Source organism: Poecilia reticulata, linkage group LG6 (genome assembly GCF_000633615.1).
Source record: "Poecilia reticulata strain Guanapo linkage group LG6, Guppy_female_1.0+MT, whole genome shotgun sequence".
NCBI classification, from domain to species: Eukaryota; Metazoa; Chordata; class Actinopteri; order Cyprinodontiformes; family Poeciliidae; genus Poecilia; species Poecilia reticulata.
Genome location: NC_024336.1, coordinates 30,748,901 through 30,771,296, shown reverse-complemented (window position 1 = coordinate 30,771,296; position 22,396 = coordinate 30,748,901). Strand labels below are relative to the sequence as shown.

Below are 22,396 nucleotides of genomic sequence, written 5' to 3'. Positions count from 1 at the left end.
TATTTCAGCCTAAATGATAAGTATCCAAGATTAAGAAACAAACATGCACAATTACGCAATTCTGAGGTTAGTCAAATTGTGAGACTAAAGTCAAAATTCTGAGAAAAAATATAAAAATTCTGAGATTAAAGTCAAAATTCTAATTAAAATCAACACCTTGGACCCTGAGAAAAATTCTGAGAAAAATATCAAAATTCTGAGACTGAAATCAGAATTCTGAGGAAAAACAAATGAAATTTGAAGTAAAAGTTAAAATTTTGAGAGAAAAAATAGAATTGTGAGATAAAAGTCAAATTTCTGAGATTAAAATCAAAATTCTGAGGAAAACTCTCAAAAGAGTTTTGAGATTAAAATGTAATTTTTAGTCGCCTTAATCCTCTTCTGTGCAAATAAGACAAAACTAACTTTCAAATAACTTTTCAGCAACAAACAGCATACCAAGATATTTGCAGTGGGAACTAGACAAAAAGAACAACAAATTGGTGAGATTTTATGTTGTGAAGTCAGCCGGATGAAACTGGGATTACGCAGGTGAAACATCCTGGGCTCTGCTGAGTGGACGATGGGTCCAAACCTGTTTGGGATTCTAAAGGGAATGTTTCAGGAATTCAGTTGGAGGAGGAGACATAAGTAATGACAGGTTTTCCTCCGGGGCTGAATGACCTGGCTGCCTCCTGCTGCGCTTTGCTCCCAGCTGCAGACGGGAACAAAGAGCCGAACGCATGACTGAGCCATCAGGATCCGGGCGGGTCGAGACAGACGCTCTGGAAAACCGGACAAGATCCTTCAGACACAACAAAACTACACAAATGACTCGTTTTGATCTCTCAGCTTCAGGAAAAGAGTTCCTGCGGTAAAAACTGACCGTGTTTTCACTAATTTAACAAAAATATATCAATGAAAAAGTGTTTTCCAGATTCCAGATAGATAATCTCAGAAACAACTTCAGTGACATTTCATGACGCTTCCACCTCCGTGCTTCACACGCTGCTAAAATACAAAATCTTACCAAGTGTTTTTGGTCTATTTTCTAGTGGTAATAATGTCTTGATGCACTTAGAATAATTCAAAACTAACTTGGATGTAAATTCTCAACAAGATATGCTGGCTTGTTTCAAGTCAACAATTCCTTTAAATTAAATTTTCCCATTTTATAAGTGAAATAATCAATGGAACTGGTACTTCTTCAGGATGGATGGATGAGTAAGTGGATGGATGGACGGACATGTGTGATCTCGGTTTGCTGCCGGCGTCTCCATGGTGAGCAACCGGATCCCAGAGCCGGTTCCAGATTATCAGTGAACTTAGTTCCGGTTCAGATCGGTGTGTATCGAGCGGGCGTTCCCGTCAAACACAGATTAAATCCGCGCTGTAGTTATCCGCAGCAGGGTTACAGCCTGTGACGTACTCAGCGGCGTGCACGTGCACGAAGTGTGTGTGTGCGCGCACGCACGCGTGTGTCTGAGGGGTTGTTGAGGAACTGCAGCTGAATTGGAGACAGAAAGCGACGACTCCACAGCTCGACAGGCTGCTCCTCTGAGCTTAACACGTAAGTCTGCAGCTTTTCCATCGGCTCCGGATTCATCCCCGCATTTATCACCCAGTTCATCATCGGGACATTTTTAATGAAATATCTCTGATTACAGGGAAGAAAACCTTCATTTTAGAGGAATTTATGAGTTTTTCTGCTTTAATCGTTGATTCTTTTGTTCGTCGTTTGTTCGGATGTTTCTGATTCCTGATTTGGCTTCAGTTTGATGATGTTTATCGTGATTTAAAGGGGAAAACAGTCAGAAAAGACAACAGAGATTAAGCAGTGAAAGGAAGGAAAAACGGGGACAAGAAGTGAAAGAATGGAGATAAAATGGACATGAAGGAAAAAGAAATGATTAAAAATGAGTAGGAATGCAAAGTGGGATGTGTTACTGTGTTCAATTTGAAAGCTCCTCCTTTTGAGTTTTTTTTCTCTCACCAGTAATTAGAAGATGGAAATATTTACCGTGCATGTTGACTCACTGAGCAGCAGCTGGAAAATGTTGGTTTAGATCAGGAATATAAAACTTTACTTCCTAAAGAGCCATTTTCCTCTCGGGACACAAAATAAAACTCGTTTAGAACCGCAAATGTAACATTTCTATTTCTGAAAAGTAGTTTTTAAAGTTTTATTTCTATTTTTAGGATGTAAAAGAGCAGGCAAAGTATGAATATTAAAACACAGACACATAGATTCCAGTGTAACAGCATATTACTTTAAATGTCATTTTTGTGTGAAAATGTTTGAACAAATAATGCAGGAAAAAAATCGAAAATTCGGCTAAAAACTTGCCTAGTTATCTGTATTAAAAAACAAACATTAACTGCTTTTTTATCTATTTGTAGTCAAAGATGTTGAGATCCGTTGCAGAGCTTAAAGTCGGATCTTCATCGGCCATCATGTCCTGCAGAACCGTCTGAACAATCAGGAGATGAATGTTTTTTAATTGACCTTCTGGACTCAGATTGTGTGTTTTCCTTTTAATCAGATGAAGATTTCTTCATAAGGATGTAAGTTCAGTTAATTAATTAATCGATTTTTTTAACGATTAGTTGATAAGAGGCCATTTTCTTAAAATTCTGATTACCTCTTTATGTCTTTCCATCACATAAAGAGCTAAATTTTTCATAATGTAAAATTAAAAAAAATAAATTTACATTATTTTGTGTCCACTGTATTAAATACTAACGGAATAAACAGAAAATTGCTGTTTACTCACATTATTAAAATTAGACATGTTTATAAAATATAAAACAGGAACCAAATAGGTTGCCACCTGGAAAAATAAGAGGAAAAGAATAAAATATGCCAGACTCTTAATACGCAACGATTAGAGAGATATTCATGCATATGTAGGCTACTGTTTGGTTGCTCTTTTCTCTATGAAGTGCATTAACTCACTACATAGCTTGCTAATTAGCGTCATGTTTATTTTTTCTCCACTTCCTCGTCTTCGTACCACATCCGTAATTTGTTTTGACGGAGCACAGCTGAATAAGCGATATTAACTTGAAACTTAAAGAGTTGTTTATATTTCAAAACAGAACCGCTTAAAGTCCATTTTCCAGCTCTCACCTGGCTCTGTTTGGACCATTTCTCTTTCCCGTTCTGGTATAGTCCCGCCGCCATCTTTGTTTCTGTATTAAAGTCTGCGTTTCAGGATGACCAGCGGCGCCCTCTGCTGGATGGCGGCCAAACTGCAACACTAAAAGAAGGTTTAAACGGAAGTTATTGGTTAATCTTTTTAAACTAATTTTAATCTAATGAACCATTAATCGACAGTTAATCGTAAACTGATTAATACTAAGACTGTTTCCTCTCGGAAACTCAAGTTTCTAGCTGGAGAAGAAGAAGGAGCTCAGGAATGATGAAGCAAGTTTCAGAAAGCAGATGTGTTTTGAGAGCCAGTTGGATCAGGATCTTCAGGAATGTGGAATTTTTTTTTTCTTTTTTTGGGTGGACTCTTTTTCTCTCCAACATGAACCTCAGGATTCCTGAAGGAAGTTCTTTAAATGTTGTTCCTGCCCTCCAACCAAAGGGAGCATCCCGTTTCCTTTTCTTCTTGTGAAGATCTGATTGTTTTCTCATGCTAATCGGCTCCCATTCAGGGACGAAGGCGAAGGCCCCAGGACCAGTGGGGGAGCTTGGGGTCCTCGGAGGTGGCGTGGAATCTGTGTTGAGCTTTAGAGAAGTGAAACCAGGCTAGAGGAGGCTTTGTTTTGCTCCAATGAATCAGTATTCTTTTGAGAGGAAATCTAAAGAGCTCTTTCAGCTGCCCCGGCCTCCTCCTCCTCCTCTTCTTCGTTGGTAGGGAGCAGATTGGAGGCCTGCTGAGAGCTGGTTCTTTCTCGATGAAAGGCTGCAGGAGGAGCGAGGAGGCCAGCTGACATGTGAAAGAGAAGCAGAGCTCTCATGAAAGAGGAGTCTGTCATCTCCCAGCACAAAGAGCCAGCTCACATCTGAAGCATCCATCGTCCCGCAGAAACACGGATCAGGACGTGTGCTGGCGGCGCAACACGCTCTGCATACATTAGCCCACTTCCATAATCCTGCAACCACCGCCGCGCTCAGATTATTGGGTTTAAACTGCCTCAGATTGGAGGAGGAGGAGATTTGACCCGGTCCCAGTTTGGACCATCTGGTCCGGCCGGACGGAGCCTTCAGCAGATTAAAGCGACAACAGGAGGGCTTCAAAGCTGAAAAATCAGATTATTTTGTTAGAAACCCTCAGCAGGAGGCTTCTGGTGGTAGAGTACCCAAAATCTGTACAGAGTAAGAGCAGCACTACCTCAACATACTTTAGTCAAGTAAAAAGTAGCCGTCCAAGAAATTACTCAAATAAAAAATATTAGGTAAATAGTCTATTCAAGTACTGAGTAACTGATCAAATTATCATTTAATATTTAAAAATGCCATAATCACAGACCAAAATGTCAAATTAAATTGACATTTTGGTATTTTAAGGACCAAAATGACAATAATTCATATACGTAACAAAAAATAACTAAATCAGGCAAATGAACATTTTTTTCCAAATCAGTTTCATTCTATATAAAACTTATGAAAGTTTATGGATTTTTGGTTAAAACCTGTTTGTTTTTCATTCAGTGGAAAGAAAATACAGACATTTTACTCAAGTAAAAGTAGAGATACTTCATATTAAAATTAATCAATTAAAAGTAAAAAGTACCAGAGTTGGGAACTAACTAACATTTACTTGAGTAACTTTTTTGAAAAAGAAAAAATAAGTATTTTTGGAGTATTTTTAATGCGTTGTACTTTTAATTTTCAAAGTTTTCTGTTTTTCAATTGTTTTTAGACTAAAATATGTTAAAATAATTGACTTAAAGCTGCAGTATGTAACGTTTATTAAAAAATATATTTTTACATATTTGTTGAAACTGTTATGTTGTGATAGTTTGGTATGAGACAGATAATCTGTGAAAAAAAGTCTTCTCAAACTACAAACAACCAATCAGAGCCAGGAGGCGGGACTTAGTGCTGTCAATCACCCTGTATGTGCAGCTAGCATCCTGCTATGAATGCTAAGACTAGTTAGCAAGGCTATCATTGACAGCAGATAACCTGTTTTCCTGTAGCAGTCAGTTGTTTCTCTACTTTTAGCTCATTCATGTGGATGATTGACAGCGCTAAGACCCTCCTCTTGGCTCTGATTGCTTGTTTTAATTTTTTTAAATGTTTCCTTGAAAGTAAGCCTGAATAGATTTTTTTTTAGTCCAATACATCAGTTTAAACTAAAAACGGCGAGTTCCTGTGTTTCTGCTGCGTTATTTACGGTCCTGATTGCTCAGTTTTTGCAGGATGAATATTTGTAGCTGGCTGGTTTGGCGACACACAGGATGTAGGACATGGAAACACAAATGAATTAGACAGAATGTTCCGGCCTGTAATTTGCTAAAAAGACGACACTTCTTGTTATTTTCCCTCTTGCTGGAGGTTTTCCTGTCTCTTTCTGTGTCTTCTAGCCTTTCTGATAATATTTCTTTTAAATATTTAGTAAATATTTCCTGTTTATCATCATCTCTTGTGCTGCTTTGTGTCATTTTAACCCTCTGGTGATCATTATGTTGCATGTTAGGAAAAATGTGTCTTTTTTGCTGCTTGTAGTGTAAAAAAAAAAATATTTTTTATGATTTCAACACTGTATATTCTATAAAAATATTCATTAAGGTCAATAGCTTTAAACAATAGCATTAAACTTTTTAAATTAAGATTGAAAAGTGATTCATCATAATTTTATTATATTTTTTCAAATTCATGCTGGGTAATATATAGTGTACTTTTACTGTGAACTTTGACCTCATTACTTCATTTATAATTTCTATTTTACTCCCTTTGATGAAGAAGAGGATGGTAATTTTAACATGTTTACATAAGTAACACTGTATTTATGTAACAACTTTTAAAACAGAAACCTCAAAGTTACAGCATAAGAGAGACCTAATAAATAGTTTATTAAAGCAATTTTAGTCACTTAAATAGAAATAATATGGGCTCCGAATCAGAACCCTGAGGTTCTCCAAAGTGAAGATCTCAAGCAGAATGAATGAAGAGAAAAATGTGAAGAAAACCAGTCAAATACCAGGAGGACAGAACAATGTAAACCTTTGAACATTATATATAGTTATGTAAACACATTTCATCTTGCTATATATACATATATATGTATATATTAAAATTGTAACTGTACTTTTCTGCTTTACTTTATTCACTTATTAGTGTAAAGTGGCAGTAAACGATGTTTTTAGACTCTTTCTGGAGAGTCTGGAGAAAATAGCTTGAAATGTGCTTCCTGGAAGTCATGTGACGAATTAAAGAGCTCTGATTGGTTCCTTATGGTTCTGTTGTAAAATATTGAGTAGTCAAAGGGATTCAATCTGGAAATCTCAACTTCAACGACTCAGTTCCTTTCAAAATGGTCATTATTTTTCTTTTTAACTGTGTTTAATATTGTCTCTTTTTGGCTTATTTTATAGCTGAACTGTCTTTAAATAAATTTTAAATTCACTAAGGTGAGATCTTCCATAAACATATGTTTTATTTGTGCTGTTTTTCTAATAAAACCTGGTTCAGGATCAAGACTGTTTTCCAAAATCTGTCCATAATCTCATCAATCCAGTTATTTCATGAACTTTTGCTTCAATCAAAACTCAGAATTCGGTACAAAAATCCTGATTCTGATCAATAACTGATTAATAATTTGCCTCCATGGCAGATTTTAGGTTTTCTTGCTTTTCTCTGATCCAGATTGTAGAAGTCTGTATTTTCTTGTTTGACAAAACCTTTAGATTGTTAATAATTTTCCCTTGATCGTCTTACTGTGTTGTATTTTCTGTTGGTTTCATTCAGTATGAAAACACTTATAATGATTACTGTTACTGAGTTTCTCTGCTTTAGGCTGTTTTTTGTTGCTTTGCTTGTGTGTTTTAGTGAATTTTGCAGACATGTTTTCTGTGTTTTTCATGCTCTTTGATTCTGTCTGCGATGTTTCTTCCTTTCTGGGTCAGTTTATACGAGTTCATTGTTTTGCATTATAAAACATAATGAGATTCCTAAGGAAGTTTTGCGTCTTTGATTTTTCAGCTTCACATCATTTTAATTTTTCATTTTATGTCAGATTTGCTTGTTTATTGCAGTTTTGTTTCTTTTGAGGCTTTCTGAGTGGGTGTTTAATAATCATCCGTCTCTTTTTGTCTGTTTTTCTTATTTTTTTTTTTCTAACTTGTTTCCAGTTTTATGTCATATTTGCAGAATATATGAGGCTTTCTGAGTCGGTGTTTAGTAAACACCCGTCTCTCTGGGTCTGTTTTGAGTTATCTTGTTGAGGTTAACTGAGATTAATTTTGTTTTTTTCCCCTTTATAAGCTGTATTTTATGTGTGCCTGTTTATGCAGTGAAATCTAATCCTGTTTGTGTTAATTTAATCTCTTTGGTGCTTTTCAGAATCGTTTTTCAGGAGTTAATTGCGTCTTTGTTTCCGTCTCCTCTTGTTGAAGTTTTCTGTGGGATATCGCGTCGCTCTTTGCCAGCCTCGTCTCTTTTAAACCATTTTTCTGGGTTTGTAAACGTGCTTTGTGTCTCTTTGTGAACTCTCTCTCACTGTTTTGTGAATCTGAGTGACTTGGGGCCCCTGACCCCCTTTGAGCCCGTTAAGTCCGCTCGGTAATCCCTGCAGTGGGGCATCTCGCCCTGACTGTACATCTGTGCACGTGTCGGTGTTTGTGTTGACGCATCCAGCAGCTGCAGCTCGGTAATCTGCAGGGAGACGACCCCCGACCCCTTCATCTCTGCCTGTTTTGCTCCGTGGCTGATAACCCCGACTGTGTCTCCCTTCCTGTTTTGGTCTCTGCAGGATGCGAAGTTTGTTCTCAGTGACGCTGCTGCTGCTCCTGGCTCTCACGCTCGCCGTCGAGGCCAACAAACGAGCCAAACATCACAAAGGTGAGACAAAACTGCACCGTAATCAGCTCTAAATGCCATCCTGCGCTGCGCTGCGCTGCGCTGCGCTGCTCTGCTCGGTTCAGTTATCGCTTCACAGAAAATAAAAAACATTTTGTAGGAATTCAGACTTTATTTTTTTAATCAGAATTCTGAATTCTTAAGTCAGAATTCTATCTTTTTTAAATCAAAATTCTGACTTTAAGGGAGATGGGCACCTGGGAGGAACCAGCTTCAGTGACCATGATGCGAGTTGTGGATTAGGATCATAAACGTTTGTTGGATTTAAACCAGTTTTTCATGGCTGATGGATCCCTGAAGGTCCCATTTCCCTAAAAGACCAAAATAGTTTCCACAGGGTGCAGATCTGGTTGGAATACAGAGGAAGAAAGTCAAAGTTATGAGAAATTATTATTACTTTTTCAGTGACCCCAAGTCCTCTTCCATATGAAACACACTTTAACTCTTTACTCGGGACGCGTGTTTGGACCGGGTGTGAACAGATTCTGACTGATGGAGTCCCTCAAGGCTTTGTGATCGGCCCCATTTCGTTCAGGAGTCAAAGTCATAAAAACTTAGATTTAAAATGATTATTGGATGTGTGAATTATTGCCCCATAACGGCACAGTCAGCCAACATATCGAACATTTACACGCCAAGTTGGAGGAACTTATAATTCGCTCTTGGTAAAAACTTTGATCATTTCTGACTGTTTGAAAATACTGCAGCTGAAGTCCTGACTGGAACACACAACCTTAAAGACATAAATTATTTTTGCAACTTGTAGCCAGAGGCTCTTAGCTTTTACAACCCAAACGCTGAAGGAGGGTCAGGTTTCAGGTCCTGACGTGGAGTTTTGTCCTGGTTTCCCTGATTCTTTGCTGCTGAATCAGAGAAAGAATCAAACTGGAATGATTAGATCATTTTAAACTTCTAATCAAACTTAGCTCATTCCAGAAAGTTTGATTAAAAATGAAAAATTAACTGGGAAGTCTTGCTAAATTCAAGCTTTCTGAATGATTTTTATTTGAAAGTTTGGAGAAACCGCTTACAGAAGTGACAAACTTGGATTTTTGCAAATAATAAAATTCAATCAGAGGTTTAATTGAAGCAATTATCTTGTTAACAAGTTGCTTCAGTCGATTGACGGGAAACAGCCACAGAACTGAAACTATGAAAGTCAGTGGCAGAGATCCTAGATCAGGGGTGTACAAACTTTTTGTCACGTGGCTAAAACTGTTGAGAAAAAACAAAACTAAAATCTATCAAATAGTCAGATTTTTTTGTTTTCTCTTAAAGAAAGGAATGTTGTTCATCATAGATCAAGAACTTAGAAAAATCATTTTGCACGTTTGTTCATTTGAACAAATTTGTTCTGAGTATAAGGACCGGATTTGGGCCACGATCTATGAAAAGTGCTATAGTTAGACAAATTTAATGACTTAAACAAAAGCTGATTTTAGTGAAGCAAAGTCGACTTTTCCATAAAACATCGTGGATAAACGTGGCTCTACTTCTTATAAAAGACTGTTTATACAAACAAATACTTTGTGTTGTAAGTCATCTTCATCAATCAGCTGCATCATTCTTCAACTGTAATTACTGAAACTAACAAAACGATAAAAATTGAAATTGAGAAGAAAACAAATTCTAGCTGAAATAAAAACGGTAAATAATGTGAAAAACTGGAACTCTAACAGCTTTCAGTAACATGCTGAAATTATAGATACAATATCCTTCGTTTTTGTGTTTATGAGTATATTTATTAGCCTTCGAACTGATTTTGAAATATATATTTTTTCATCGACACAAACGGTTTACGTCAGCTGATGGCTAATTTTGGCGCCTCACAATCTTCCCGCAAAATGGCGACAGCAAAAGTTGGGATAAAACACCAGCCGGCTGGTTGTTTAACAATAAAGTTTTAGAAAACAGTATCTTCTACTGAGTATTCATTACCCAATCGATACATAGTCACAATACTTTGACCTTTCTGAATTATGAACCGAAAAATTAACTAAAGGAAGTAGAAACATTTAAATCAGGTGATGATGTCATCACGTTGGTTTGACGTTTCTCCGCTCTGCAGGTGCGAAATCTGATAAATCCCGACCGGCCTCTGAATGCACCGCGGCAGAGACCCAGTACGGGAAATGTGTGCCGGATCACGGAGACTGTGGAGACGGACTGAGGGAGGCGACGTGCAAAGATCGCACCGACAAGATCCACTGCAGGATCCCCTGCAACTGGAAGAAGGACATCAGTGAGACTCACTCTCAGGGGTCACGGGGTCACTAACGCAAGGGGAGGGGCTTATGGAGGAGCGGAGCTCCGCATGGAGACAGAAAACGGATTTAAAGTTAATAATTGTACTTTGTTAGGAAATGAAGATCAGTAAAGTGAAGGATGGCGCCCCCTGGTGGCCAACGTTTGAGTCAGAATTACAAGAATGAAAGTCAATTTTTTTAAATAGAAATTTATTTTACATCAAAGTACAGGATACATGGTTCAGTACATTACATTGGTGAAAAACCACAAAACAAAGAAAAAAACTGAAAATATTTTGTATTAAATATTTTCATTCAAAATCATAATTATGAAATTAAGTCATACTTTTGAGATACAAAATCAAGATTTCAACTTAAAAAATCTAATTTATGATATATACAGTGAAAATTATAATATACAAAGTCATAATTATTAGATTATAAAATCACGACTGAAAGTTGAAATTACAACTTCTCATTGGGGTTTTATTTCATTTTCATTGTGAAAATGAAACATTTTTTCTATATATATATATATATATTAAAAAATTATGTTATTGGGAGTGAATTAAAATGTAGGTGTGAAGTTTCTGCACAATTAAAAAACCTTCAGTTTGATATGTAAACTGAACATAAAGCAGTTTAATAAAACATAAATAAATCACTAAACATTTATGATTAATCTGTAAAAATAATCTTTAAATTTAGACAGTGGTTGCAAGAAAAGTTTGGGTCGGTAATTGTATCTTCTTATTCTCAGGCGACTGTAAGTACAAGTTCGGAGCGTGGAGTTCCTGCGACGCCGGGACCAACACCAAGAGCCGATCAGGAACGCTGAAGAGGGCTCTGTTCAACGCCGACTGCCAGAGCACCGTCAAGGTGTCCAAGCCCTGCTCCCACAAACCCAAGAAGACCAGAGGTGAGGCAACAGCAGCCATTTTCTATTACATCATCAGTTTGGTCACTAATTTACAGGCATATTTCAGGATGTTGAGCTTCCTTTAAAACAATGAGAAAAAACTGTTTTACTGCTAAACTGCAGCGCTGTATTAGGGAAAGAAAAAAAAAAGTTAATTTTTGCCAAAAAAAAATCAGAAATTCTAGATTAATCTCAAAAATTTTCTAAGAAATTTTTTTTTACTTTGGTGTTAAAGTAAAAAGCAAAAAAGCAATATGTGAGGAAAAACTTCAGGAATTTTACAGAAAATCTTGGAAATTTCTGAGCTCCAAAAGTCAAAAACTCAAGAAATGTTTTGTTTAATCTCAGAAATTTCCATTATTTTCCTGAAAATTTCTGGGATTAAAATACAAATTTTGTTGCAAATTGTTGACTTTTGGAGCCCATAAAAGTCCTGGTTTAGTAGAAAATGTTTGAGATTAATCAAAAAAATTTGGGAGTTTTTCTCTTACAAATGTTTGATTCTTTGAGCTCAGAACTTTGCAATTTTTTTCTAAAAAAATTTAGATTAATCTAAAAATTTCTGAGTTTTTGGGTGAAAATTTACATAGCACAATTGTCACATTAAATTTTTTTTTTTTTTCCAGTTTTTATGAAAATGTTTTTATTGGTTATTTTTCATTTTAATACAGACACACAAGCAAAAAGGAAATGGGCAAAACAAAGTGCCACATTAGCATTACCCCGGCTCAAAATAAATAAAAAATAATTAAAAAAGGGGGGGATGTCACATAATGTTATTTTAAAAACATTTCTTATAAAACTTAAGACAAACTAACTTCACATTTAAAAGTGTAAAACGTGTAATAAATAAAAGTCTCACCACCTTTGCAGACTTCATTAAATGATCCCTTCTAACTGGTCACATGATCAATGCTTCTACTGTTTCCTAGCAACAAGGTTTGGCTCTACTTTAAACCTTTTGTTTTCATCTTCAGGGGAGAAGAAATCAAACTGAAGAAGGGAGAGTGAACCAGAAGACGACAGGATTTCTCCTCCTCTGCCAGCTGAACAATCGTCTTCCGTTCTTCACATTTAAAACCAGAGACTCCAAAACAGACTTCCTGTCCTCAAACTGACCCGTCCGACTCGCTGATTCCTGCTCTGATTCGATGTTCTCCTGTTTTCCTTGGATTTAAGCTGTAGCTGATCAGAATAACCTTCGTTCGGTAGCCGGTAGTTTAATGCTCCCTCCCTGTAGTTTTAAAAGTTTTTAGGGGAAAAGTTGATCCTGCAGATCATCCACAGTTTGATGCTTCAACATCTGAACTGAGGGAAAGTTTATTTTTGGAATTACAAATTATTGATGAGACTTGTACAAATGAACAAATAAATGCTGTACATTGTTTTGGTGAAAACTTTTGTGTGTGTGTTTATTAAAGCAACAAGATTTCAGTCAGGCTGATGGAAAACTGATCAGATCAGACGGGGAATGTTTCAACCTGAACAGATTATTGACTCTTGAACAGATTCCTAATTTCAGATTGTCGATTCCAAAAGGATTTTAAATTAATTACTGACATTTTCTTCATGAGCTCCTGAACAAATTTCTAATTATTTTTTGAAAGATTCTTGAAATTCCCAGAAATTTTCTTGGGGAAAAAAAAACTTGGAACTTTCTGAATTTGTTAGAAATCTGAAATTTTGAGATTTCCTTTTTTTTCTATAAAATTTGTGAGGTTTTAGTTTGAAAGTCAAAAATTAGTTTGAAAAAAACATTTTCACATATCAGAACTTTTTATAGAAAAACATTTACATTAATGAGTTTTAAGTCAAAAATACTCTTAAGAAAAATTAGACTTCTGGACAACTGAGTTCTTTGAAGAAAATTTACTCATTTCTTTCTGTCTAGTAATATACTGTGGTAAATACATGATGCAAATTTACAATTCTGAAATTTTGAGATTAATCTCAGAGAAATTTTCTAGACAAACATTTACATTTCTGAGTGTCAAAAGTAGACAATTTTAAACTTTCGGACAACGTCTGAGTTATTTGGCGGAAGTTAACTCCATCTTCTACCTGACGCCATGGTAAACACCTGACGGATGCCCACCTGTTTCAGCGTTAGTGCAGCTTCCAGGTGCGGCAGCTCAGCAGGCAGCAGAAGGTCTTCCGGAACGTGACGTTGCACAGCGAGTAGCAGCAGGGGTTGATGGTGCTGTTGACGTAGCACAGCCAGTAGCCCGTAGTCCACAGCTCGTCAGGGATTCGGATGTGACGAAAGGCGGCGATGACCGCCATGACGTTGTAGGGCGTCCAGGTGATGATGAAGGCCAACAAGATGGCGAGGAGGGTGTTGGTCAGCCTCCTCTCCCGCGCCATCACCCGGCGCCTCCTCCGCTCCTGGGACCGGAAGCTGGGGCAGGAGGACAGCACCGCGGAGGCCGAACCATGGAGGTCAGTGATCGATAAGGCGTCTTCTTCTGCCGTTGCACATGAGGAGGTTTGGGAGAGCGGCTGCTGATGAGACAGACAGTTCGATTTGTGAACTCACAGTTCCTTCAGAACTGATGAGCATAAGCAGGAATGCAAACAATTGTCGATTAATTGTTCATTCGATTAAAATTAGTTCCAATCAATTAACTAATAATGTCCGCTCAGGCCTTCCTTTGGTGCTGTAGTTTGACCGCCATTAGTATGGCTCTAATACTCCGTACTGTAGGTAGATTACCTACCAGGTGTTTGCAGTTGTTCGCCGGACTTCCCCTCTGGTTCAGAGACAGATCCGAGCCCAGGTTGCTGGCCATCCAGCTGCGTCGTTTCCAGGTGAAGCCTTTCAAGGGCGGTTCCGCCATCTTGGGCGTCCCCTGCTCCGCCTGAAGACAAGTCAGCCTGCGGCGGCTGGCGGCCGACAACCGGCTGTACAACCCGATCATGACGAGCGCCGGCAGATAGAAGGACGGCAGCGTGGTGCCCAGCGTGACGGCCGGGCTCGCCAGGAGGTGGATGTAGCAGTGTCCGTCCGGGATCACCCGCCGGCCGCCGACGCTCTGCCAGCACAAGATGGCGGGCGTCCAAAGCAGGAATGACAGCAGCCAGGCGCAGCCGATCATCAGGCCCGCCACGCGGCCCGTCCGCTGCACCGGGTAGCTGAGCGGCCATGTTGTGCACAGGTAGCGGTCCAAACTGATGAGCAGCAGGTTCAGCACCGAGGCGTTGCTCACCACGTAGTCCAGAACGAGCCAGGTGTCGCAGAGCGCAGCCCCCAGCGGCCAACGGCCCCGCAGTCGGTACATCGTGTACACGTTCATGGACAGCAGGCCGATGAACAAGTCGGCGGCCGCCAGGCTCAACAGGAAGTAGTTGTTGACGGTCTGCAGGTTTCGGTTCACCTTGACGGACAGAATGACCAGCGTGTTCCCGACAACGGTTAGAATGCTCAGGGAGACGGATACCATGACAACCAGGATCAGCTCGGCAGTGCTGTACGCTCTGATTGGATACTGGGATGAGGCGTTCACAGAGGGGCGGGGCCAAGCGGAGGCGTTGAGGGTGGGGTCGGTCAACCGACCCATGCTTCCTGCAGGCACAGGGACCATGAGCCCAGGCATAATGCTGCCTTCACCCAAGCTGCAAGCAATGAGGGCTGAAACGATTAATCAGTTTAATTGTAAACGAATTTATTAATAAATTAATCGTTAACTGGAGTATTCTGTGATTCTGTGGACCTTTTTCTCTTCCAAAGCTTCTGAGGGGCTTGTTAGAGCGCCAACATCATGACTAGAGGTCACAAGAAAAAAAACGGACTATGAATTAATTGATTAATTAATTAATTGAATTAATTGTGATTAATATATTTCAATAATAGGCAACTAATTTAGTAATCGACTAATCGTTAACTGGAGTATACAGTCCTTCGAAGGCTAATTGGTCTAAATCACCTCCACCTAATCACTTAATTAAAAAAAAATCCCCATAAATAACCAATAGATCAGCGCTACACTGTATTCTGTCAGGCAGACGGGGCTAAGCCTTCTACTAAGGCAAACGCCGATGTAGCTTTTCATATGTTGATGTTGGTATTTTTAGCTGCAGATGCATCCAGGATCAAGCCTCCCTTAAAGAAATGCTATGATACAGCATTTCAGGCAATAAAATGTAAATGAAAAAACATGCAGAATGTGCCATTTTCATACGATCAATTAATCGTCAGAACAACTGATTAATTGACAGAATCTTCTGAAAAGCTGCAGGATCTTTCTATTGTTGTGAGTGAATCTTTGTGCAGTCAAAGGAGACACAAGCGTAACGTTGATGAAGGTGTTCAAGGAGAAACATGAAGGCCAGAGAGAAGAGTTGATGCTGCATCAACGTGTCAAACTCAACGCCCAGGGGCCACATCCGGCCCTCCGCAGCATTTTCCGTGGCCCTCTAGACAGTTCCTGCAGTTATTTTTCCAAAATCCCTCCAGCTAAGGTTTTATTTTCATTCGTCTTCTTACACAATGTTTAGCTCTAAATATAACAAAAATCTTCTTATTCACAACTTATTGTCTAATAGCTGATTTAGTTTCAAACAAAGACATTATTTCAATACTCCAGATGTGGGCTACTTCCACATTAAGTGGAGGAAATCAATTAAAAAACATATTTGATCGGGTTAAGTGAAAGTTGATCATTTCTAGATAATTTCTGATCAAGCAGCATTTTTACAATTATACAGAAAGTCATGAATGTAATTAAAACATTTCCTGATTTTTCTGAATGCAGAAAATGTAAAGAAATGGAATAAATGAGTAAAAATCTCACCTGGTTCTGAAGCTGTTGCAGCTGCTCAGGCTGATCACCGCCGCCTTCACTCAGAGTGGCTTATAAGGACATGAGGAAGACTTCGTCCCTCCTCATCGTCGGAGCCTCACCCTGCGGTCGCTGCTGCTGCCGCCTGATCTGACCTCAGATCAGCCTCACGAGGGCCGTAACGCCGACAGACAGCAGGCGGAAACATCACATCGTCTTCATCACCGGCCAGCAGCAGCAGGCAGCTTCACACAGGAGGGCATGGAAAGTTTAGATTTAAAAATACACGACAAAAAAAAAAAACAAACGTTGAATAAGCTCTAATATGAACATAAAACCTGATCAGTGGAAGTATTATTATTGATAAAAAGTGATTTAATTCCATGAAATTAATAAGAAAATAAGAAATTCTGCAAAGTTGTTGCAAATATTTCTGTAATTTTAACAAGTGATGTTCACAGTACAGAGCCACACAGGCCCGCACCATAACACTGCCACTACCGTGTTAAAAAGAGGAACTCCTCAGCTTAGTTTTTCCTGGTCTCTTTCTGTCCAGACCACATTTACAGGGTTCTCGTTCTCCGTCTTCTTTTTAAAAGGGACGTATGAAAAAAAATTCATATTTTGTACATTTTTATACTTCTATTTGGGTTTCTACTGCTTTTAAAAACAGACCAAACACTTTGAAACGATAAATAAAAAAACACTCAATTGTTTTTTTGGCAATAAGTTAATGTTTTTGGAAAATGAGACGTTTCAAAAGCTTCCTAATTGTTAAGTCACACTATACTGTTACTTAGCAACCAATTCTAGGTAATAGCTGGTTTTGCTGCTGGAACAGACAAATGTTTTTTGTTGACTTACTATCCAAACAATTTGGTGCTTTCTTGTTGGTTGCGTAGGAGGCTCCACTTCTGCTTTTCAAAGATGTATGGTTACAGCCATTTTTATATGCGAGTGTAAACGTTGAGTTGGGGGGCGTGGCCAGCAGCAGCTTATTTAGATTTAAAGTGACAGGAGGCCACAAAGGAGGTCAAAGTTGTCAGAACTGACTAAAATCTCACTAACAATGATTTTGTGCAAAAACGAACATGTTTTGACTAGACCACAGACCCGTCCTACCCTGAATAATGGGTCTCCTTTAACAGATTTCTGCCCAACGGGAATCCAACCGTCCCTTTTTGTTCTGTTAAGAAAATCTTTCACGGACAATCGTTTCTGGAAAAAAAGATCCAGCCGCCGTCTGATCCATTGGACAAGTGTTACCATGGCAATGGTAGCTCACATCTTCATCCTTCTCTCCAGCCCTGATGGTTTGACCCTTTAACCTCAGGAATACCTTCTTCACTCACCTTCAGCTACAGAACCTTCCTGTTGACGGTTTCTCAAACAGTTTGGATTGTTGTGAAATCCAACCACAGCAGCTGAAAATGTAAGAAATGTTGCGATTTTGTTCCCCAACTGGATCGAGTCTGCCGGACAAAACATCCCAGGTACCGTCTGTTCAGTCTGCTGAATTAATTTGACGGTTCTGTAATAATTACAAGAAATTAAGATTGAAATTGTTTTTATAATATGAGGAATATTGCTAAACTCAGACCCACATTTTGTTTAGGTGTCACCTAGATTTCATTTTATGAGCTTTTACAGTTTTTAAAGAAATTTATAAAAATATTGGTAATAAAAAAACAAAATGAAACGAATAGTAATTTTGTTTTTGTAGAAAAGGATGTTATTCACCATAACTCCAAAAAGAGAAAAAGATTTTGCATGTTTGCTGAAGTCACTTCCTTTCTAAATGTTTGTTAGCCAAATGGACCTTACCACAGGGTCCGCCTTTCATTGGCTAATGCCCATTTTACGTCACAGTGCAGCTCCCATGTGGGTTACCGGCTCACAAACTCATGCTAATGTACATTGCGGACTACCAGACCGACAAAGTTTTTGCGTCAGGATTCGAAAAAAAATGGTCAGTGGGGTATCTGTACAGGCGATGTCAGGTATCCTGATCGTGTTTGTGGAACTAAAATTCACAGATTTCCAAAATCTGAAACGGAAAGCCTTGCTTGGATCAAAGCTTGTGCACGACCACATTTGCAGCTCAACTGTCATAGGATCAATAAGAACAAAGTGTCTGCTGGAGTAAGTATTATTGTTCTGCTTTCTTTGTGTTTAGTGAATAAAAAAAATTAAGTCAATAATAAACACATCCATTATGAAAATCTTTTAGCCAAGTACAGCATAATGGCAGTACTGATACAACTTCTACATCCTGAAGCCTGTCTGTTACAGCCTTTCGTTAGCTGAACAGATCAATATGCAATGTGTACCGTATCTGACATACATTAAAGATTTTATTTAACCTGAAAAGGCTTTTTACTAAACTGTAATCGTGTTAGCCACGCTAGCTTTTACTAAACTGTAATCGTGTTAGCCACGCTAGCTTTTACTAAACTGTAATCGTGTTAGCCACGCTACCTTTTACTAAACTGTAATCGTGTTAGCCACGCTAGCACCGAGTACCGTGTATAAGTTGTAATCACATTCGAACCCTCAAAACCATGAATGTCCGACTCACCCAGCCTTGCAAGAACAATTGGCATCAGTGATCTTGTCCACAGCTATATTTATGCTGAGGATCTGAGGATCTGCCGTTTTCCTCATCAACTGGTAGCATTTAGCTGCGACTCGCACAATGTTAGAGGCATTGCGCGGCTAAAACACCTTGATGTCGTCCAAAAATGATGACATGAACTTGTTGGTTCCATTGTCGTGGCTGATATTATGTCAAAATCCGGCAGAAATGCTAAACTAATCAACTCAGAAATACTCTGCAGAGTCAGTCGAAACGAAAAATCCCATAGAAGCTAAGCTCTGCGAGGAGGTTAATGTGAGCAATGCAGTCACATGGGACTTTCGAGGGGCGTTTCTGGGCGGAGCTTGGTAAGGTCCTTTCAGCAAAGCTGTTTTTTTAATAAAAGTCTCTGGATAAACAGTTATAAAAGCTTATTTAAAAAAAAATTAATAAATTTGTGTTGCACTTAAAATTTTCCATTGAACATTAGTAATAATTTTACCCTGGTTGTAAATAAAAAGTCTCCATCTTCTGTATCATTATTGAACTGCAGTTTGGGGGCCGCACAAACTCAGTCCGAGGTCCACACACGGCCCGCAGGCCGTACTATGAACACCCCTGATTTAACGTTAAAAAGAAGAAAAAAAAAGGCAATATTTATCTTTTTTGTATTTTATGAATGAAACATGTTGGTGTCGAATCGTGTGGATAAGACACAAACATTCGTCACATCACAGAGAAACTCTCAAAGCTCTTTAATTACATCACGTCTAAAAGTCAAAGAGTCGCGTCGGAGCCGTCCGAACTCCACAGTGGGATCCTGACACAGCAGTACCGTTCAGCGTTTACACTCATCCCTCCGCAACCTGAACACACACACACACACGCACGCACACACACCACAGAGAAACTGGGTCTAAAGCGTTCACCAGTCAAGTCAGCTCAGGAGGTTCTGCTGTCACCATGGTAACAGGTATGTAACTATCACGGCGATCGGTACCAAACGTCACATGGATCCACAGACAGCAGTGGAGGAAGAGGAGGAGATGAAGGTCTGGAGGTGTCAAGTTGCTTTAATTTTACCGAACAGAACTCAGAATCCCATGATGCTTTGAGGGCACTTCTCCAGTTTCTGATGTTGAATCTGACTCCAGATCAGCTGGTGAAGCTTAGAGCTTTGGCTGGTAGTCTGATCCGATTAGAACCGGAACCAGAACATCACCAGTCCAGGTTCAGAGTTTGAACACACCGACAACACCAGTGGGCTCCGTGGGATCAATGCAGGAGAAGTTCTGGTCGTTATCCTGTTTAAGTGCAGAGTCCATCAGAACCGCTGGAAGATGCCGCCCTGATGAGATTTCCTGCAGCAGAGTTCTGACTGGGTCGGAACCGGATGCTGAGGAGGAGAACTCAGCGCTGCTCTGCAGAAACAACCGGATCAGTCACATGATCAGGAACGAAGTGAGTCCATGATTTGATTGGCCGGCGCTCAGAGGGCGGATAATGAAACCTGATTGGGCCTTTGAACGTTCTGACTCGAAAACAAACCTGGTCCAGAACCAGAACCCGGTACAAGCAGGCACAGGATTTGTTAGGAGTCATTTTGGAAAAGGAGACAGATGTCGAGTTTCCGACCCGGATCCGATTGGCAGTTCTGGTCCATTTCCGCTCCTGATCGGACCTTCCTGGACCGGATCTGCTGTTCTGTTCCTGACGAAGTTCTGCTAGGATTCTGGATGACGTCGTATCAGGGCCAGGATAAGAAAAAAAAAATTCAGTTATGAAACTAATCCTGGAACGTGAGAAAACGTTTGTAATTATTACAAGAATAAATTCAAAGTATCGCGAGATTAAAGTTGTAGTAACGTGAGAATAAGCTCTTGTAATATGACGACTGTTCTCTAAAGTCATAGTAGTTCGACAATTAAGCCATAATATTACAATAAGTTATAGTAACGCGCATAGTAAATTAGAATATTTTTGTAATATTACGGATTTATTCTTCTACAACTTTCAGTAATATCACAACTTTTTTCTTGCAATATTATGACTTTTCCCATAAGGAATTGTTTCTCCTTCTCCTTTTAACCTGGTCTGGTCTTACAAGAATAAAGTTATTACACTGCAGCTTTATTCTCATAATGTTACAACTTTACTCTTGTAATTTTATTTTACATTTTTTTATTAGCCTGGCTTTGATGTCCCGTTTTAGATCTTGACTCGATTTCGCTGATCCAAAGTTTTCCAGAACTCCTGGAAAACTGAAGACCAGGAAGTCTGGATGACGGACCGGGATTCTGGGACAGAACCATGAACAAACAGACATGATGGATGAAATCTGAAGTCGTTCATTAAAATCACACACACGCACACACACACACACTTCTGTTCAGGCTCATGTAGCACCAAAACACACCGTAGTGCAACTGGGTTTTAAGAAGGATGGGGGGCGGGGCTTGAACAGTCCTGTGGTTTCCCCCATCGGCTCTCCTTCTTTTAAAAACAAAAAAAGTTCTTTTTTTCATGATCCGCAGCAGATTCAGTCTCATCTGTCCAATCAGTCTGCAGTCAGGACTGTCCACCTGTAACCTTTGACCCCGACCACCTCGCCACGCCCACCGTCCTCTCACAGGACGTCGTCCCCCAAACCAAAAACCAAAGAGTCTCACAACAAAAACTCGGCGCTGGACACTTCAGTCTCTGCTTTACGCCTCCACATCACACGGCGCCGGACGTGGCGGCTCCGGACAATCTGTGAGGAAGGTGACTGACCTCCTCTTCCTCCTCCTCCTCTTCGTCGTCACCCCCTCAGAGATGGCACTTTGAAGCAGAGAAGTCGGGGAGGAATGATCGCAGTTCAGCTCAGCTTCAGCCTGGGTTGAAAAGTGCGGAGGGAAACTAGTGACGGGTGAGGAAGAGGAGTGAGGCAGCATGAGGAAGGGGCCTTCAGTGTCAAAGCAGCACCTGTTTCTGTGAGAGTTAAGGCTTTGAGCAGCACTCCGGACTCTGCTCCTCTCCGCCAATCAGAGCACTACCTGCTGTACGGGTCGCCGGGGTAACTGTTGGGCCTGCCTCCGTTGCTGGGCAACGGGCTGTGAGAGGATGAGGAGGAGGAAGAGGGGGAGGACAGCAGCAGGGAGGAGGAGGAAGGTCCGGGCAGCGAGTCGTCGTCGTTCCGTCCGCCGTCAAAAACGTCGTCCATGTCCACCGCCACAGAGAGCCCCGACGGCGCGGGGCCCCGCAGCACCTGGGGGCCCCACATGGGGGAGAGGCGGTCGGCGGCCGGCAGGGGGCGGAGCGGGAAGGGCTGGGGGACAAGGAGGGGCGAATCGGCGGGGGCCCTGGAGGCCCCGGGGCCCGTCTGGGAGCCCCGGTGGATGCGGTGGCTGACAATGATGTTGTTGCCGAAGCCGCCCATGGACGCCATGGTGGTGCTCTGCTCCCGCTGCACCACCGCCGTCATGCCGCCCTCGGCGATCAGCCGCCGGATCCGAGCCAGGGCGTCCTCTCCGGAACCGAACTCTGCGGACTCGGCTGGACCTGGAAGAGAAACGACTCGATTCATCCCTCCATCAGGACCGCCGGATCATCGGCAGGTCGCCGATGTGATCCGAGTTCACTGCGTTTCTTCACACAACAAAGAGTTCATGCAGGTTTCACCAAGTTTAAGACTTTTTACAAAATTTAAGAGCTGAATCACTGAATCAGGAGGAACGTACAAAACAAAACCGCATGTAGTCAAACAAAGACGCCAAGTCATTTTTTGCCAAAAGTGATTTAGAGCTTAAATTACTACTTTAGGACTATTGTATATTTATTTATTTATTAATAAAAACAAACATATTTTTAAAAATTATTTAAAAG

General features: G+C 40.2%; 3 protein-coding genes across 7 annotated transcripts in view; 1 reads left to right on the top strand and 2 right to left on the bottom strand.

The window, feature by feature from the left end:
• Positions 1 to 1,441: 1,441 nt before the first annotated feature.
• On the top strand, positions 1,442 to 12,576 carry mdkb (midkine b). The gene is made up of 5 exons (XM_008412651.1): positions 1,442 to 1,549; positions 7,908 to 7,996; positions 10,083 to 10,256; positions 11,021 to 11,179; positions 12,157 to 12,576. The coding sequence occupies exons 2-5, from the start codon at positions 7,909 to 7,911 to the stop codon at positions 12,174 to 12,176; spliced, it is 441 nt and encodes a 146-aa protein (XP_008410873.1). The 5' UTR covers positions 1,442 to 1,549; position 7,908; the 3' UTR covers positions 12,177 to 12,576.
• A 400-nt stretch (positions 12,577 to 12,976) lies between these two features.
• Positions 12,977 to 16,630, bottom strand: chrm4b (cholinergic receptor, muscarinic 4b). Of its 4 annotated transcripts, none has more exons than XM_008412646.2 (3): positions 15,970 to 16,630; positions 13,897 to 14,791; positions 12,978 to 13,681 (listed from the first exon to the last, which is right to left on the bottom strand). In XM_008412646.2, exons 2-3 carry the CDS (start codon positions 14,770 to 14,772, stop codon positions 13,286 to 13,288), a joined length of 1,272 nt encoding a protein of 423 aa, XP_008410868.1. In that variant the 5' UTR covers positions 14,773 to 14,791; positions 15,970 to 16,630; the 3' UTR covers positions 12,978 to 13,285. The 4 variants fall into 4 exon arrangements, with proteins under 4 accessions (XP_017160994.1, XP_008410868.1, XP_008410871.1 ...); XM_008412649.2 differs by having other exon boundaries at positions 12,979 to 13,681; positions 13,897 to 14,741; XM_017305505.1 differs by lacking the exon at positions 15,970 to 16,630 and having other exon boundaries at positions 12,977 to 13,678; positions 13,897 to 15,934.
• Positions 16,631 to 20,860: 4,230 nt separating this feature from the next.
• ambra1b (autophagy/beclin-1 regulator 1b) overlaps positions 20,861 to 22,396 on the bottom strand; it is a 20,893-nt gene continuing 19,357 nt past the window's right edge. For both annotated transcript variants that reach the window (XM_008412644.2, XM_008412645.2), the window contains one exon: positions 20,861 to 22,072. In XM_008412644.2, coding sequence (XP_008410866.1) covers positions 21,564 to 22,072 — 509 coding nt within the window. In that variant the 3' untranslated portion in view covers positions 20,861 to 21,563. The remainder of the gene's footprint in view (positions 22,073 to 22,396) is intronic.